We start from the raw sequence: 17,700 nt of genomic DNA, 5'->3' as shown, positions 1-17,700 counted from the left end.
ACACTTTACACACACGGATCTCTTTCTTCCGTTTTTCCATGTCATTTCCTGTGGAAAATGGTGGTCAAAGATCGGGAAGGCGACCGAGTCATTGCACAGTTTTAATCCGGGATTCCCCGTTTTCCGGTTCGGGTCGAGCCCAAGGAAGGGTGGTTGCTTCCGGAGGAGCGGGGATGCTAAGGGGTCGCGACCCCGCTGCGTTGTTATAGGTGAGTCTCGCCCGCCAATGTGGCACATCGTGGACACACATAGACCCGAACCACAGGCACATCGCGACCCAAACCACAGGCACATCGCGACCCTAAACCGTATCCCGAACCAAACCACAGGCACATCGCGACCCTGAACCATATCGTGACTCGAACCACATCAGCCGGGACGTCCTCAGATTCTCACGCCTCTGCGGCCAGCGACGTCACGTGTTAAAGGTGATATCTGTTTGAAATGGGACAACATGTAAACATGTGTTTCATAACCTCAGTCCTTCATAGTCTAACTGTGGCCAATATTCAGGGTCAAGAGCGACCATCACGGGTATCAGTTCGTCTAACGCTGACGGGACGTTGCAGGAGTAGTTTGGATTTATATGAGAACCATTTCTGAAAGAGTCCGTTTCAGGACACGCCTCCTTGGTCACATGTATGACCAGGTGTATCAGGACATGATCCCTTTGTCACATGTATGATCAGGTGTATCAGTACACTTCCCCTTGGTCACGTCGTTGTAGGAATGATCTATATTAATGTGAATGTTGCAATTATTCAGTAGAATATTTTGTGTTGGCTGTGGTGACTTCTGAACCTAGCCTCCTTAGACCGAACCCCCTCAGACCAATCCCCCTCCGCCTACTTAGACTGAGCCCCTTCTGCCCCCTCAGACCGAGCCCTCTCCGTCCCCTCAGACCAAGATGGTGTCTCTATGAGCGACCCGGACTTCTGGGGTAAGATTTTACTTATCTATCAGAACATTTTCATTTTGGTCATGACTCGCCATATGTGAGTACTTGTATTAAAGGTCCCATGGCATGCCACCAGGTGTGGTGTGATTAGCCGCTACAAGCCGTATCCAAGTTTTGAAAATGCCCCTTATGACATCACAGGTGGGCTTGTCCATCTAGATGTGTGACGGATAGATGAGCAACGTTTGCTACAGTCCACTAGGTAGGCTGGTAGACTGATCTATCCAGCACACATCAAGGTGGACACGCCCACCTGTGATGTGATAAGGGGCAGATTTCCAAAACGGCTTGTACCGGCTAATCACACCACACCTGATGGCTAGAGATGCACGGATGGACTATTATTTAATCTGCAACTGTATCACAAATGCATCATCCATCCGCACCAAAGTTTTTTGACAAATTTTAAAAACCGCATCCGCCCTCCATCCGCCGGTTGGTTTATACGGCGATGCAAGGCGCTGCTGACACGAGGCTAGAAATCTCTTGCGTGTTCTTGAAAGGAGACTGATCCAATGAAGCAAAGATATTGCAAGGCTAAAGTCCCTAGTAGGAAAGCCTATTGCCTGCGCTGCCATCACCGAAGCGTTGATCAATAGTCCGCCCCAAAGACGTTGACGTCGCTTAGCAACCGAAGACACTGGGGTTGACAATTTACCACAAAAAAAAGATCCACATTCCATGACAGCGATCTGCTTAGCAACAGTGAATTATCAAATATAATTCAGCGCCGGAAGATGTTATATATAAGAATAAAAAGAAGAAGAAATATTTTTATTTTGATTGGTTTAACCACCACCCGCCCGAAATTAATCATAATGTTATTTTTTGTCGCGTTATCCGCCCGATTCGCGGTTTAGCCGCCGAGTCTGCGGCCGCAACCACCAACCGCGCATCTCTACTGGTGGCATGCTATTGGACCTTTAACTGTTGCTAACTGAGTTGGCTAACCAGCAGCAGGCTAACCAGCAGCAGGCCAACCAGCGGCAGGCTAACCAGCAGCAGGCTAACCTGCGGCAAGCCAACGAGCGGAAGGCTAACTGAGCAGGCTAACCAGCAGCAGGCTAACCAACAGCAGGCTAACCGGCGGCAGGCTAACCAGCGGCAGGCTAAATGCTCCAGCTGATGTTGACCTTGGAGGCTGATGTCATGACCTCGGGTCAGCCAGACCAGTTAATATTAACTAGAATGTGTTTTGCCTAACGAACTGCGAGTGTGGTTGCTAAAATGTTAACGTCAGCACTAATGTCAAAGCTAACGTTAACGCTAACGTCACAGCTAACGTCAAAAAAACGTTAACTGTGACGTAAAAAAAAAGCCCAAAAAGTGTAACAGTTCAAAAGTCTTTAAAGAGCGGGACGTTTTGATAGATTAATGGTTTCTGTAGCTGAAAGTATACAGGAGCAGTTAACTGCATAAAAAAACTGAATCAGGGTCAAAGGTCAGGTATCGGGCAAGAGGTCTGTATTAGCGTCGCTGGACTCATGTTGAGATTTCGATATCCTGTTTATGATCTCATGTTGAGATTTCGAAAACTGAACAAACGGAATAAAGAAAATTTATGAAGAACAGTAGATTGTGTGGTTGCGGTAGCAACCACACTAATAACATAACAAGAGGCAGCTTCAGTAAGCTCCTGTTAACAACCTGTTCTGGAATTCTAAACCAGAATCGATTAGACAAAAGATTTTTGATTATTCACGTGAAGTGCGTCTGCAAATCAAAACACCAGATTAATTTCTCCGGAGGTGAAGGTTCTGCCGGGACCCCCTGATAACGGCCTATTGACTGAGTCAGACCCCCCACTGCTCCCACTGCTCCCAGTCTGCCAACAGTGCCAGCAGCCCTTCCTCTCGCAGTGCCCCGCCCACGGGCCCCCGCTCCTGATCCGGGACAGCCCCGCCCCCCCGGGGCGTGCCGGCCGGGCGCTGCGCTCTGCCCCCCCTGGCCTGCGGGTGGGGCCGGAGGGGGGTCAGGTGGAGGTGCGCTGCGGGGCCCAGAGCATCCCCCAGGGGGCCGTGTTCGGGCCCTACGAGGGAGAGCTGGTCCCCAGGGACCGCTCCACCGCACTCTCCTGGATCGTGAGTACCCAGGATCATTGTTAGCCTGCTACTGTACGCACTTACTGTATGTTGTACGACCTGGTGCTTAATTAACGCGTTTATTGTGTGTTGTACGTCCTGGCACTTAATGTACTCACTTGATGTATGTTGTACATCCTGGTGCTTAATGTACTCACTTATTGTATGTTGTACATCCTGGTGCTTAATGTACTCACTTGATGTATGTTGTACATCCTGGTGCTTAATGTACTCACTTATTGTATGTTGTACATCCTGGTGCTTAATGTACTCACTTGATGTATGTTGGACGTCCTGGTGCTTAATGTACGCACTTATTGTATGTTGTTCGTCCTGGTGCTTAATGTACGCACTTATTGTATGTTGTTCGTCCTGGTGCTTAATGTATGCACTTATTGTATGTTGTACGTCCTGGTGCTTAATGTACGCACTTACTGTGTGTTGTACGTCCTGGCACACAAAAATTGTACTTAGCATTGTGAAGTGTCTTATCCTAGCTATCTCTGTTGTATTCGGGGAATGGGTTAACCTAATGATTGCTAGTGCTTGCCACTTGTTTCTATGAACATCCTTTCTGTACCGACAGAGATATATTGTTGTTTCTCTTTCATATGATAAATGGACTTATGTAAGTCGCTTTGGATAAAAGCATCTGCTAAACACCCTAAATGTAAATGTGGTCGATACTCAGGATTATTATTATTACTCAGTTGGAAGGGTTAGTTGACCCCTCAGTTGGGTGTGTTAGTTGACTCTTTATCCAACGTGATTCAAAGCGATTGTAAAGTCATTCCTGCTCGTCCTGAATCCTGTAAACTGCATTGGATTCTACCATCGGATTAATGTGTAAATATTTAAAGAATGATCTATTAATATATCTAGTGTAATAATAACAATATGATTCACCATGCCTTGTGTTGTTCTCTGCAGATCGTTGACGTCAACAACTCTTATCACTCTATTGATGGGAGCGACGAAACCAAAGCAAACTGGATGAGGTATTCAGCTTATAACAAGGAGAATCAGGAGAACCAGTAACCAGGGGGACAGGAGTTCTCTCCCAGAGGAGTTAGAGCAGACCCTGGGCTGGGAGTTTATAACATGCGTTCCTCTCTCAGGAACCTTAGAACGTATGTTCCTCTGACAGGTACGTGCGAATCTCGTCGGAGAACACGGAGAGGAACCTGACAGCGTTCCAGCGCGGGGGGCAGCTGTACTTCAGCGCCAGCCGGCCGCTGTTGCCTGGCAACCGGCTGCGGGTGTGGTACGGAGACGACTACATCACACGTCTGCACGGCCTATCAGAGCAGAGCATCGACTGCAGCCTCCACCCAGGTGAGTCCTGCGGGGTGTGCGGCTGCTCCTGGTTGGTCAGTGTGTGGGAGGACAGTAGGGAGAGATGGAAAGGTTCTTGGTTCCATCCCTCCCTGTAGATCTCCTAGAGCAGGAGGCTGATCCCCCACCTGCTCCTTAACAACCGGGACCTCATCCTGCATCTCATTAAAAGCGACGGGTGTTGTTACCGAGGTTACCAGTGTTGTTACCCAGGTTATGGGTGTTGTAACCCAGGTTACCGTTGTTGTTGTTCCAAGGCTACCTGCTGGACCAGGTGTTTCCCTCAGACCTGCTGCTGTGTTCCAGGGTCTGACTGGAGACAGGGGGGTCTGCAGTGTTGGCGGGGCCCCGACAGCGAGGCTCCTTCTGCTGCTGACAGGACAGAGACTGACTCCGCCTCCAGAGGAGTCCAGGCCTTTCTGGAGAGCCAACCCGGCCTCAAGCCTCTCTCAGGTCCTCTGCCCAGCCGACTTGGCAAGAGGAGGCGTCTGTCTGCAGAGGCCCTGCGACCGGTGAAGGTGGAGGAGGAGCAGGAGCAGTCCTCCACCTCTTCGTGTGCCAACTGCATCAAACTGAGGCTGAGAATCTTCCAGCTAGAGGCGGAGCTTCACCTGCTAAGAGGGAAGAAGATGGACCCAGCTACGCCCCCAAACCCGGAGCAAGGACCAATAGAAGACCTCTGTGGTTGGGTCACGATCTTCTGGAACATCTAGAAACCCATTCATCCAACCTTACCCTCACCCATTCATCTAACCCTTACCCTCACCCATTCTTCTTACCCTTACCCATTCATCTAACCCTTACCCTCACCCATTCATCTAAACCTTACCCATTCGTCTAACCCTTACCCATTCACCTAACGCTAACCCATTCATCTCACCCTAACCCATTAATCTTACCCTATATTTAACACTAGCTAAGCCCCCGTTCCACCGACAGTACCAGCTCAACCTGCCACGACTTAGCGTGGCATGACTTGGTTTGGTCATGACTTGGCACGTCGTGTTTCCATCTAGAAAGTACTTCTTCAACGTGGGCGGGTCGTCATAGCACGCATGCGCGAAACTGCAGTGATGTACTTAACCACGTCACTCTCTGGCCAATCAGTGGTCAGCAGCCTGTTTACGTCACACAAACGTATAGGATCAGCTCTCTTGGAACCTCGACGGAGGTGAGACTAAAAAGTACCAGGTACCTAAATTTGCCGATCGAAACGCAAAAAAAGGCAGGGCGAGGCGAGTTGAGCTGGTACTTTCGTTGGAAAAGGGGCATTTGTTAACCTCAACTATCTAGTGTGTGTCTAACTATATGCGTGTAGCAGTGGATAACTAGCTGACCTTTTCCCTCATGACGTCTAGACATGGACCCGTTGACCCCCCCCCAGATGGTCCTGGACGAAGAGGACCAGGACCTCGACTCAGCTGATGAATCCTTCAACGCCGACCCGCTCGTCTTAGCCGGTGACTCGTCCAAACTGCCACACCGCCGCACCCGCCGCTTCAAGCAGGAGTGGCTGAGGAAGTTCTGGTTCCTGCGCTACTCGCCGGCGCTCAACGAGATGTGGTGCCACGTATGCCGGCAGTACACGGTGCAGTCGGCGCGCACGTCAGCCTTCATCATGGGCTCCAAGCAGTTCAAGATCCACACCATCAAGCTGCACAGCCAGAGCAACCTGCACAAGAAGTGTCTGCAGCTGTACAAGCTGCGCATGCACCCCGAGAAGACGGAGGAGATGTGCAGGAGCATGACGGTGCTCTTCAACGCGGCCTACCACCTGGCCGTGGAGGGCCGGCCCTTCTCGGACCTCCGGCCGCTGGCGGAGCTGCTGAGGAGGTGTGAGCTGAAGGTGGTGGAGCAGTACCTCAACGAAGGAGACTGCCAGATCCTCGTTCATCACATCGCCCGCACCTTAAGGGAAGACCTCGCAGAAAAGATGCGTTTGTCTCCGTTCCTCAGCGTCCTCATGGACTGTCAGAATGAGGACCTGTTTCCAGACACGGTGGCCTTCTACGTCCAGTTCACTACGAACGATGGTTCCCCCAACACAGAGTTCCTCTCGCTGCAGAAGCTGAGCCAGGCCAGCATCGATGGCTATCTCCAAGCCATCGAGCGGGCGTTCTGTGTCTTGGGCCTTCGGTTCCAGGACTTGCTGGTGGTCGGCGTGGGGATGGACGGTGCCCCCATGTCAGCAGGCATGCGAGGCAGTATGTTCGTCGCTCTGCAGAGGGTTCTCCCTTGGCTCCTCTCCCTTCCCGTCGTGATCCACCGGCCTCATCTGGAGGTGTTGGATGTCATCAGTGGCAAGGAGCTGTCCTGCCTGGAGGACTTGGAGAACAACCTGAAGCAGCTCCTGGGTTTCTACCGCTACTCCCCTCGTATGATGGCCGAGCTTCGCCTGACCGCGCCCACGCTGTCGGAGGAGATGGAGTTCCTGGGAGACATCCGAGCCGTTCGTTGGATCATCGGGGAGCCGAACGTCCTCAACGCCCTCATCAAGGACTACCTGGAGGTGGTGGGTCATCTGAAGGATGTCAGCCGCCAGACGCAGAAGGCCGACGCCGCCGCCGTCGCCCTCACACTCCTCCACTTCCTGCTAGACTACCAGTCGGTAAAGCTCATCTATTTCCTCCTGGACGTCATCGCTGTTCTGTCTCGTTTGGCGTTTACCTTCCAGGGCGACTATCTCCTGGTGTCGCAGGTGAACGACCGGATTGAGGAGTCGATAGTGGAGATCGGGCAGCTTGTGGATCGTCCTGGGGAGTACCTGCAGGAGTTTGAAGAGAACTTCCGTGAAAGTTTCAACGGCGTCGCTCTGAAGAACCTGTGTGTTGCAGAGTCCAAGTTCCAGGCCATTCGAGAGAAGATCTGCCGGAGGAGCCAGGGCATCTTGTCCCAGAGACTGGACCCCCTGAGCAGTCCTCTGGCCAGAGCCTGCCGGGTGCTGGACTTCTCCTCCTGGCCCCGGACCACCGAGGACCTGCACTCGTACGGGGATGAGGATATCCTTTTGATATTCAACCATCTGGAGTCCATTCCATCGGCCCCTTGTGAGGGCCAGGCAAGGTCAGAGGCCCAGGGCAACCTGCTGGTGGAGTGGAGAAGTCTGAAAGCCGACTTCTGCAGCATCGGCTCCAAAGAGCTTCTAGGTCACCTCTGCAAGCACAGACAACGCTTTCCTCTTTTGTGTCGGATCGCCCAGCTGGTGCAGGTGCTGCCCACATCCACCGTCTGCTGTGAGAGAGGCAGAGGCTCCTTGCAGAAGATGTACCAGAACAGCCGCTCCAGGCTGGGTCTAGACCCGATGAACGACCTGCTCACCCTGGCCATCAACGGGCCGCCCATCGCCAGCTTTGACGCGAAGCGAGCTCTGGACTCCTGGTTCGAGGAGAAGTCTGGGAGCTCCTCCTTGCTCTCAGCTGAGATCATAAACAGGATATCGAAATCTCAACATGAGTCCAGCGACGCTAATACAGACCTCTTGCCCGATACCTGACCTTTGACCCTGATACCTGACCTTTGACCCTGAATCCTGACCTTTGACCCTGATACCTGACCTTCCACCATGATACCTGACCTTTGACCCTGATACCTGACCTTTGACACTGAAAACTGACCTCTGACCCTGATACCTCACCTTTTACCCTGATACCTGAATTTTCACCCTGATACCTGACCTTTCCCCTATTTAACACGTTTTATTCCATCTGAATGTACAAGAAACGTGTGAAATAATGAATGTTGTACGGGAACAATCAGAGAATGTGCACTCAAGAAATGTTTGTACACAAGGTAATAAAGGAGCTGAAGCTATGATTGTCATCTAACGTTTGTATCTCCTTAACTAAGGGGTTCACACTGAGGAAATATTCTGGTGGTACAATAAGCTCTAAATCTTTACGTTTTACTTTCACAATTTGCTGAGCTACTGAAGAGAAAATATAATATATGTAATATAATTGTTACTTATTGCCTCACATTTCATTCAAGCAGCATGTTGATTATGGATAATAGTTTCCTTCCAATAAGTATCAGGTGTTTAGGTGATGCGAACCCTATACCTTCATATTATATAAACTATGTATGGTTGGTCCATCTCATGTCTTCATAGAGGGGGGTTTTTGGGCAGTTCATGTCTTCATAGAGGGTGTTGGGGGTAGTTCATGTCTACATAGAGGGTGTTGGGGGCAGTTCATGTCTTCATAGAGGGTGTTGGGGGCCGTTCATGTCTTCATAGAGGGTGTTGGGGGCCGTTCATGTCTTCATAGAGGGTGTTGGGGGCCGTTCATGTCTTCATAGAGGGTGTTGGGGGCCGTTCATGTCTTCATAGAGGGTGTTGGGGGCCGTTCATGACTTCATAGAGGGTGTTGTGGCCAGCGCACACAGAGGGCTCTATCCCCGGGGGGCTGAAGGCGGTGGTGCCAGCCGGTGCCCGGCGCGGCCCACACTGCCACCACTGTCCTTAGGGGGGAGGAGCAGCTTGGGGGAGAGGGGTGAGGAGGAGGTGCTGCTGGGTGTGGAGGTGTTACTGGTGTTACTGGTGACCATAGGAGGTGATGGGGGAGGAGGTACATTTTGAGGATGAGGATGCGCAATAGGACGAAGATGAGTTGTGCAGAGGAGGAGGTGCGCTCTGAGGAGCGGTGCCAGGGATTGTTCCAGATGTGTGACCGAGGAGGAGGGAGGAGAAAGGGCCTTTGTGGACGTGTGGACAAAGAGCTGCTGTGACTCTGAGCTGGTCTGTCTGGACGAGGAGAGTCTGTCTGCTGCCTCCGCGTCTCCGGGAGTCTGCTGCTCTGCTCTCTAGCTTCTCCTCTGTTGACCTTCACCTCCGTTGACCTCCTCCTCCTCTCCTCTTCCTCTCCTCCTCCTCCTCTTTACCTTCTCGTCGTGTCTGAGGACCAGGTGTGAGGATGAAAGGCTGGTTCTGTCTTCTTCTGCTGGGCTTCGGACTGCCGGACCGAGGTGAGGGAGTCTACTCAGTCTGCTAGTCTAGTTAGTCTTTTAGTCTAGTTAGTCCTTTAGCCTAGTTAGTCCTTTAGTCTAGTCAGTCCTTTAGCCTAGTTAGTCCTTTAGTCTAGTTACTACTTTAGTCTAGTTAGTCCTCTATAGTCTAGTTAGTCCTGTTTAGCCTAGTTAGTCCTCTATAGTCTAGTTGGACCCAGTAAGTGTGTGTTTGTGTGTGTGTGTGTAAATTGCAAATTGCTGGACTAAATAAGAACTTTAAGCAAATAGCCAAATACTGCTCTGTGTCAGCAATCATAGGCAGTCTGCATATGTGAAGAAGGCGCTGTCATCTCTACCCTTTATATAACTATATTTATCTACTGTTTCACTTGGCTGTAAATACTTGCACAGTGATTGTGTTGTGTGAGACATAATGGGCTCTTTATAAATTTTTGGATGCTATAGTGTAGTATTGGTCACTCCAAATAAATGAATCGTGTGTCTGTGTGTGTGTGAATGCGTGCGTGCGTGTGTGTGTGTGCAGGCGCAGCGCTGCGGTGCTACAAGTGTTCTGACTACACGGGTCGCTGTGAGAACGTCCAGGAGTGCACGTACGAGGACGCCTGCGTGTCGCTGAGTGAGAGAGGTCCGTAGCCCCGCCCCTTACAGCTCTATATTAACATAATGTACCCGACCTCTACAACTCTATATTAACATAATGTACTCCCCCCCCCCCCACAACTCTAAATTAACATAATGTACCCGCCCCACAAAACTATATTAACATGATGTAGCCGCCCCCTCAACTCTATTTTGACATGATGTACCCGCCCCATAAAACTATATTAACATAATGTACCCGCCCCCTAAAACTCTGTTTTAACATAATGTACCAGCCCCATAAAACTATATTAACATAATGTACCCCCCCACACATCTCTATATAAACATAATATATGTTCATGTACTTTAAAACAAGTGGTATTTATATACAAATTATTAAATCACGTTAATATAATAACTCATGGTAATATACTGTTACTAAACAGGTTGATATACTTACTTGTGTTGATTACTGACTACTAACATAATTTGGTGTTTTATATAATGTAAAAAATAGATTAATAATGTTTTATTTATTTTAAACCATAGATAACATAATTTTTGATATAATATAAACCATAGATAACATAATGTCGTGTTAAACCATAGATTACATGTCTTGTTTAATAAAATATGAACTACAGATTACATAATTTTGTTTTGCAAACAAATGCAATAATCGTTTTCTACAGTAGTGAGATAATCTTTCTGTCTGTCTGTCTGTCTGTCTGTCTGTCTGTCTGTCTGTCTGTCTGTCTGTCTGTCTGTCTGTCTGTCTGTCTGTCTGTCTGTCTGTCTGTCTGTCTGTCTGTCTGTCTGTCTGCCGGCCGTCCGTCTCTCTCCCTGTCTTCCTGTCTGTCTGCCCGTCTCCCTGTCTGACTGCCAGGGGGTAAGACGGTGCGGCGCTGTCTGCGCTACACCGACTGTGACAACTCGCGCCTCTCCCAGATGTTTCCCGCCCTCTCCGGCTTCACCTACAGGTGCTGCAGCAGCAACCTGTGCAACGCCGCCATACCCGTCTCCATGGCAACGCCAGCGCTGGCTCTGATTGGCTCCCTGACGGCTGTGTGGCTGAGCTGGCTGTGAAAGGCCCGGTTCATGACCCTAACTCGTTGACTCTTCGTACCGTCGCTAAAAGCAACAGGAAGCGCTTTGAGTCTGTTTGTTTTTAGATGTTTATCAAATAACTGGAAAAACACAATTCATTAAATGTTTCCACAAACTGACATTTGATTGAAGTGAGTGTTATTGGTCTGGAATACTTTTAATAATAATAACAATAATAATGACATTAAGACTTTATAAATGATGATGAATCAATAAATATCCAAACTATTAAGGATTTATCTAAACCATTAACTGTGATATCCAGAATGGCGCAACTCAGTAACAAAAATAGATTTAATATATATCTAAAAATATCATAAAACATCGCAAAACACCGCCTTAGCAGCAGGTAACCTTTAGTCTCCCCTCCCACACCTCCTCCTCACTGCTCCTCATCCTGAGGGCCAATCACCTCCTCCTCACTGCTCCTCATCCTGAAGGCCAATCACCTCCTCCTCACTGCTCCTCATCCTGAGGGCCAATCACCTCCTCCTCACTGCTCCTCATCCTGAGGGCCAATCACCTCCAGATGGACTGTCTTCTTCTGTCCTTTCCTCTCCGCCCCCGCCGCCGGCGCCTCCTCCTCCTCTTTCTCCGATTGGCCGTCCCAGGGCTGGGGGGCGGGGCCAGGGTAGCAGCTGCGCTCCCCTCCCGCTCCTCTCCTGAACCCCCCCCTGCCGGCCCGGACCAGGCCCCAGCCTTGCAGCTGTCCCCCGGGCCCCGGGCCCCCGGGCTCCTGGCCCCCCCGCGTGGCGTCCAGCTCGTGGGCGCTCAGCGATGACATGCGGACCGGCGCCGTGTTGCCGAACTTGGAGTAGTCGACGCAGTAGCGGCCGTCCTCCTCCGACAGGATGGACACGAAGCGCCGCCCCCACAGGATCTCGTCCGGCGTGTACGAGCTGCGGGCCTGCATGGTGATCCCTGTGGTCTCCACCACGCCTGTCAATAACACACAGCGGCCTGTCAATAACACACAGCGGCCTGTCAACCACACACAGCGGCCTGTCAATAACACACAGCGGCCTGTCAGGTCAGGCCGTGGTCTCCACCACGCCTGTCGATCACACACAGCAGCCAATCAGGTGAGGCCGTGGTCTCCACCACGCCTGTCAATCACACACAGCGGCCAATCAGGTGAGGCTGTGGTCTCCACCACACCTGTTGATCGCACACAGCAGCCAATCAGGTGAGGCTGTGTCTCAACCACGCCTGTCAATCACACACAGCGGCCAATCAGCTGAGGCCCTGCTCCCACCGCCCCCCACCTCCGTTCTCGAGTGGAGAGAGGAGAGGAGCAGGGGACAGATGGGAGACTGATGAGGATTCTGAACCAATGGATCAACAGATATCTGATTCAGATTGGCTAATTAGTAGATTCCTAACGAGGGGAGGTACATCAGGCGGCCGACCTTCCAGGATGACGATGACCTCCAGGTCCTCGCTGGCCAGCGACTGGGCGGAGAGCTCGTAGAGCGGGCTCCCGCGCTGGATGGTGTGGCTGATGACCAGCGGCGACACCAGGAAGATCCCATTGCTGTGCAGCGGGTTCTCCACCTGGATGTCCATCTGGCTGACCGGGATCACCTCGCCCTCTGACGTCACCGCCTTACGGACCACCTGAGGGGAGGGGTCAGAGGTCAGGGGTTAGGGTGAGGGGTTGGGGTTAGGGGTCAGAGGTTAGGGTCAGGTGTGGGGGTCAGAGGACAGGTTTAGGTGTTGGGGTCAGAGGTTAGGGTGAGGGGTCAGAGGTTAGAATGAGGTGTGGGGGTCAGAGAAAATGGCTAGGTGTTGGGGTCAGAGGTCAGGGTTAGGGTTAAGGTTAGGGTCAGATGTAAGGGTGAGGGGTCGGGGTCGGTGGTCATGTGTTGGGTCAGGGGGTTGACCTGCAGCTGCACGGTGGCGGAGATGATCATGCTCTTCCTGAGGTCGCCCAGGCGGAACATGAAGGTGGGCCGTCCGTTGCGCAGGGCAATGACGGCGTTGCGGGAGAAGATGAGGGTCTCTGCGCGGCGGTTGGCCTGCGCCGTCTTCATGAAGACGCAGCCCAGCATCACGGCGTTGATGATCAGCCCCAGGATGTTCTGCACGATGAGCACCGTGATGGCCAGCGGGCACTCCTCCGTCACCATGCGGCCCCCGAACCCGATGGTCACCTGGCGACCAGACATCAGAACGGTCACCTGGCAACCAGACACACGCAACTGTCTCCTGGCAACCAGACACACGCAACGGTCACCCAGCAACCGGACACACGCAAAGGTCACATGGCAACCAGACACACAGAATGGTAACCTAGCAACCAGACGCAAGGAACGGTTACCTAGTAACCAGACCCACGGAACGGTTACCTAGTAACCAAGACAAGATGGTTACCTAGTAACCCAGACTCACCTGATGGTTACCGACCAACCAGACACTATCTCACTGTCTAACCCCTACCTGCTCCTTAATGACCTGTCTCTGTACTGTCCAACCCCTACCTGCTCCTTAATGACCTGTCTCTGTACTGCCTAACCCTTACCTGCTCCTTAATGACCTGTCTCTGTACTGTCCAACCCCTACCTGCTCCTTAATGACCTGTCTCTGTACTGCCTAACCCTTACCTGCGCCTTGATGACCTGTCTCTGTACTGTCTAAAAGTACGGCCACACTGAACGAGTTACGCGGGTTAGAGGCGTAGAAAATCTGCATTTTTGCATAGGGAACCATTGGTTTAGGCGCGTAGATGCTTTACACGCGCTAAAGCGGTGCGTTAAACGCATTTTACGCACCTAAATAACGCGCCCAACGCACGTATGCGCCAAATGCACCTACGCGCGGAGTTCAAAAAATGTAACTTTTTACGCTCCTACGCGTGACGCTTAGCCGCGATAGCCAATCAGCATTGAGCTTGACCTGACGTCACTGACAGAGGGACAGAGGACAGGAGCTCCGCAGCTCCGCAGCACTCTGCAGCTGATATCGAGCGCCTGTAGTTGGTGTCCTGACAGGATATCCTGGCACCAACCCGGGCTAGCAGGTCATCGAACATGGCCCCAGTCAACCGAAATTACGCTGGAACCGGCCGTCATCCAGGCGGAGTTCCTGGAGGAGGTGGTGAAACTCACCCAGCTGTGAGCGCCTACGGAGGATGTCATGCACCCAAAGATGACGGCGTTTGGGTTTCCTACTCTCCTCGAACTCCCACAACAAATACAGCGCAGCGATGGTGGTGATCTCAGCCATGTTTGTGGAGCAAAAGAAAAGTAGCGGGGGGAAAATAAGTTTTGGGCGGGCTCATCTAGCTGCGTAGGCGCGTAAGGCGCGTTAGGCGTGTTGAACCATTTTTGTGACACACAATGATCAAGCGGCAGGTTAGGTGCGTTACGCACGTAATCGTACGCGTGTAACGCGTTCAGTGTGGCCGTACCTTAACCCCTACCTGCTCCTTAATAACCTGTCTCTGTACTGTCTAACCCCTGTCTGCTCCTTAATGACCTGTCTCTGTACGTCTAACCCCTACCTGCTCCTTAATGACCTGTCTCTGTACGTCTAACCCCTACCTGCTCCTTAATGACCTGTCTCTGTACGTCTAACCCCTACCTGCTCCTTAAAGTACTATAGCCAGCTAATGACAGCAGAAAGTAGATCCTCTAACAGGAAGTAGATCTTCTGACCTGGACCTCGATGGAGAAGAGGAAGGCGGAGGTGAAGGAGTGGATCTGTGTGACACAGGGCACGGCGGGGGGCCCCCCGTTGGGCCCGACGGGCTCCAGGTCCCCGTGGGCGAAGGCCAGGAGCCACCAGGCCATGGCGAACAGCATCCAGGAGCACAGGAAGGAGGAGGTGAAGATCAGCAGCGAGTGCTGCCACTTGAGGTCCACCATGGTGGTGAAAACATCCTGCAGGAAGCGGCCCTGGAGGAGGAGAGGGCTTCACAGTAAAGGTATCCTTCGAACAGGAAGAGGGCTTCACAATAAAGGTACCCTACAAACAGGAAGAGGGCTTCACATTAAAGGTACCCTGATGCTCATGTTTATGAACAGGAAGGGGGCTTCACAGTAAAGGTACCCTAGACGCTCATGTTGTTTTTCCACGTACCATAAGATGGTATTTTATTGTATTATTATATTTTTTGTCCCTATGTATTGTGTGATACTAAGTAGTGTGTATAGGGAGGTAGTCTTGTGTTTACCATATTGTAAACGGTCCATGTGATAATGTTTAATACATAGTCTATAATGCACGATGTATAAAACATAATGCGTAGGAGTTTGCTTGTAAGAAGGCTTTAAGTGAGTTTCATTCAGGGCGTTTAGCAGATGCTTTTATCCAAAGCCACACACATAAGTCCATTTGTCAGAAGAAAGAGAAACAACAATATGTCTCTGTCGGTACAGTAAGGATGTTCATAGAACCAAGTGCCAAGCACTAACAATCACTAGGTAAACCCTTTCCCTGTATACAACAGAGATAGCTAGATGCTACACAATGCTAAGTACTATTTTAAGTGCCAGGCCATACAACACACAATAAGTGCATACATTAAGAACCAGGACGTACAAGATACAAAAAGTGCACACATTAATTGCCTTCACAATAAAATACCGAGCAGGATGTGAGGCTGGAGGCTTGTTACCGGGGCAACTGGCCCGTTGCCGGGGCTGAGCGGATGGAGGTCCATCGTCCATAAGTCCATTAGTCCCTCTCTTAGAGTCCGGCCTAGACCCACAGGACCCTGCAGCCTCTCAAGACTAGTCTCTACAGTCTGGACCACCAGGACCCAGCAGCCTCTCTTGACTAGTCTGTATAGTCTGGACCACCAGGACCCTGCAGCCTCTCTTGACTAGTCTCTACAGTCTGGACCACCAGAACACTGAGGACTCCCAAGACTAGTCTCTAGAGTCCGGACCACCAGGACTCTGCAGCCTCTCTGGTGCTGTGAGAAAGCTACATACGATGGGGGGTTCACGGGTCAGAGTTAGAGTCAGGGGGGGTCAGGGTCAGGAGGTTGAGGTCAGGGGTAAGAGTTAGTGTCAGGGGTCAGGTGGTTTAGGTCAGGGGTCAGGAGGAGGAGGTCAGAGGTCTACCTGCTCTCTGATGTTCTTGTGGGCCACGTTGCAGGAGCCATTCTTGGTGATGAAGCGGGCGCGGTGGGGGCGGGGCCGGGCACGGCAGGGCTTGGCCGAGTTCTCGGCCAATCTGGTCAGCAGGAAGCCGTCCGGGAGCAGGCCCTTCCTGGCCAGCATGCTGCACACATTCAGAACTCATAATCATCTTTATTATAAGTAGGAAAATGATTATTATTATTATTATTATTATTATTATTTTTATTTTTATTATTATTATGTAGCACTACGCTAGCCAGCCTGTTTCTGGGGAATATTCTTATTCATAATTATATAAGTAATCTACATAATAATTAAGTAATAATTATGAAGATGATTATCAATGCTATTATTATTGTTTACCCCTACGCTGCTAGTGTGTTGCTTGGGAATAATAATAATTACGATTATTATTATTAAGACAATAGCCGTTAATAATAACCGTTTTTTTGCCGATTATTCAGTGGATACCTTATGTAAAACGAGAGAAAACAAATAAATCAATGACCATGAAAGTAATCTTCTTGACGGATCATCTAACACCAACAGGCCGCTGAGCGCCTCTAGGTCAGCGTCGCTCGGTCTCCATCACATCTGACGGAGAACAACATAAAGACCCTCACACACCCTCACCGTTAACCGAGGATAACATTCCTCACCTTTTCGTTGGTGGTCAAGCGCTGCTGTAGCTTGGCTCGATCCCGTCGGGGTAGATGATTCAAATGGAGCCTGAAAAAGGAGGGTCGGGGGTGTTCAGTCCAGCCGAGGAGGTGAGCGGTCGTGCATCCACGAGAGGATCGCCTGCCGACCGACAACACGGCGCTGAAGCCCGTCTCCAGCGGGGGCTGCAGGGACCGCCGCGGCCGCTAGAGGGCGGAAGAACGGGATGACGTCAGGTGATGCGTTGTACTGCTGACAGACAGACAGACAGACAGACAGACAGACAGACAGACAGACAGACAGACAATGAATATGAATGTTTATTATAGCGAGCTTGAGGGTTTCCCAGTTCGACAATGTCTGCACTAGTAGTCCCGGGTCGGCCCTCCAGGGGGCGCTGCCGTCCCGCCCGTCCTGGCTGTAGTAGTCCCGTATCGGCCGTCAAGGGTGCGCTGTAGTCCCGGCCGTCCTGGCTGTAGTAGTCCCGTGTCGGCCCACCAGGGGGCGCTGCCGTCCCGCCCTTCCTGGCTTCACGCTGCATTGACCCTTCGACCCCCTGCTGCGATACGTCAACGGCGACGCCTTCTTGGAGATGCAAGACAAGTGAACAAATGGAAGTTAAAGGGGTAGCTGCGGTTATTCCGTATAAAAGCGTTAAACGTTCACATTTCAACCGATTTACATGAGCGTAATGTAAAATCATGATATATATTTTATATTCAATAAATTAGGTAACACTAGTTTAGTTGAACTTTAGTTGAACACCTTGAGCAATCCCTAAATATAATAAAACCATAAGACGTTGAATAAAAACGACTCATTGAAGTCGGTTGAGCATTTAATCCATAAACACCGTGTTGCCTCCGTTTAACAGCAGAGACCAAAGGGCTCTGTTCACTCTTTAATAGGTCCATGGATCACAGGC

The 17,700-nt window shown here is 50.9% G+C and overlaps 3 protein-coding genes across 3 annotated transcripts; 2 read left to right on the top strand and 1 right to left on the bottom strand.

The window, feature by feature from the left end:
- The first annotated feature begins 74 nt into the window (after positions 1 to 74).
- Positions 75 to 8,009, top strand: prdm11 (PR domain containing 11). The gene is made up of 7 exons (XM_079742977.1): positions 75 to 209; positions 878 to 940; positions 2,783 to 3,039; positions 3,970 to 4,037; positions 4,187 to 4,374; positions 4,681 to 5,058; positions 5,733 to 8,009. The coding sequence occupies exons 2-7, from the start codon at positions 919 to 921 to the stop codon at positions 7,865 to 7,867; spliced, it is 3,048 nt and encodes a 1,015-aa protein (XP_079599103.1). The 5' UTR covers positions 75 to 209; positions 878 to 918; the 3' UTR covers positions 7,868 to 8,009.
- A 1,059-nt stretch (positions 8,010 to 9,068) lies between these two features.
- Positions 9,069 to 11,147, top strand: LOC307080317 (CD59 glycoprotein-like). The gene is made up of 3 exons (XM_079742983.1): positions 9,069 to 9,336; positions 9,863 to 9,964; positions 10,808 to 11,147. Exons 1-3 carry the CDS (start codon positions 9,285 to 9,287, stop codon positions 11,005 to 11,007), a joined length of 354 nt encoding a protein of 117 aa, XP_079599109.1. The 5' UTR covers positions 9,069 to 9,284; the 3' UTR covers positions 11,008 to 11,147.
- Positions 11,148 to 11,521: 374 nt separating this feature from the next.
- On the bottom strand, positions 11,522 to 17,551 carry kcnj11l (potassium inwardly rectifying channel subfamily J member 11, like; the record flags this gene model as incomplete). The annotated part of the gene is made up of 6 exons (XM_079743944.1): positions 16,775 to 17,551; positions 16,098 to 16,257; positions 14,685 to 14,924; positions 12,912 to 13,181; positions 12,438 to 12,645; positions 11,522 to 11,967 (listed from the first exon to the last, which is right to left on the bottom strand). The coding sequence occupies exons 2-6, from the start codon at positions 16,254 to 16,256 to the stop codon at positions 11,522 to 11,524; spliced, it is 1,323 nt and encodes a 440-aa protein (XP_079600070.1). The 5' UTR covers position 16,257; positions 16,775 to 17,551.
- Between the last annotated feature and the right edge of the window lie 149 nt (positions 17,552 to 17,700).

The sequence above is a fragment of the Pollachius pollachius genome (genome assembly GCF_949987615.1).
Source record: "Pollachius pollachius genome assembly, chromosome: 9".
Taxonomy (NCBI): domain Eukaryota; kingdom Metazoa; phylum Chordata; class Actinopteri; order Gadiformes; family Gadidae; genus Pollachius; species Pollachius pollachius.
The sequence above is the reverse complement of the archived record's forward strand: the minus strand, read 5'-3'. Positions and strand labels throughout refer to the sequence as shown.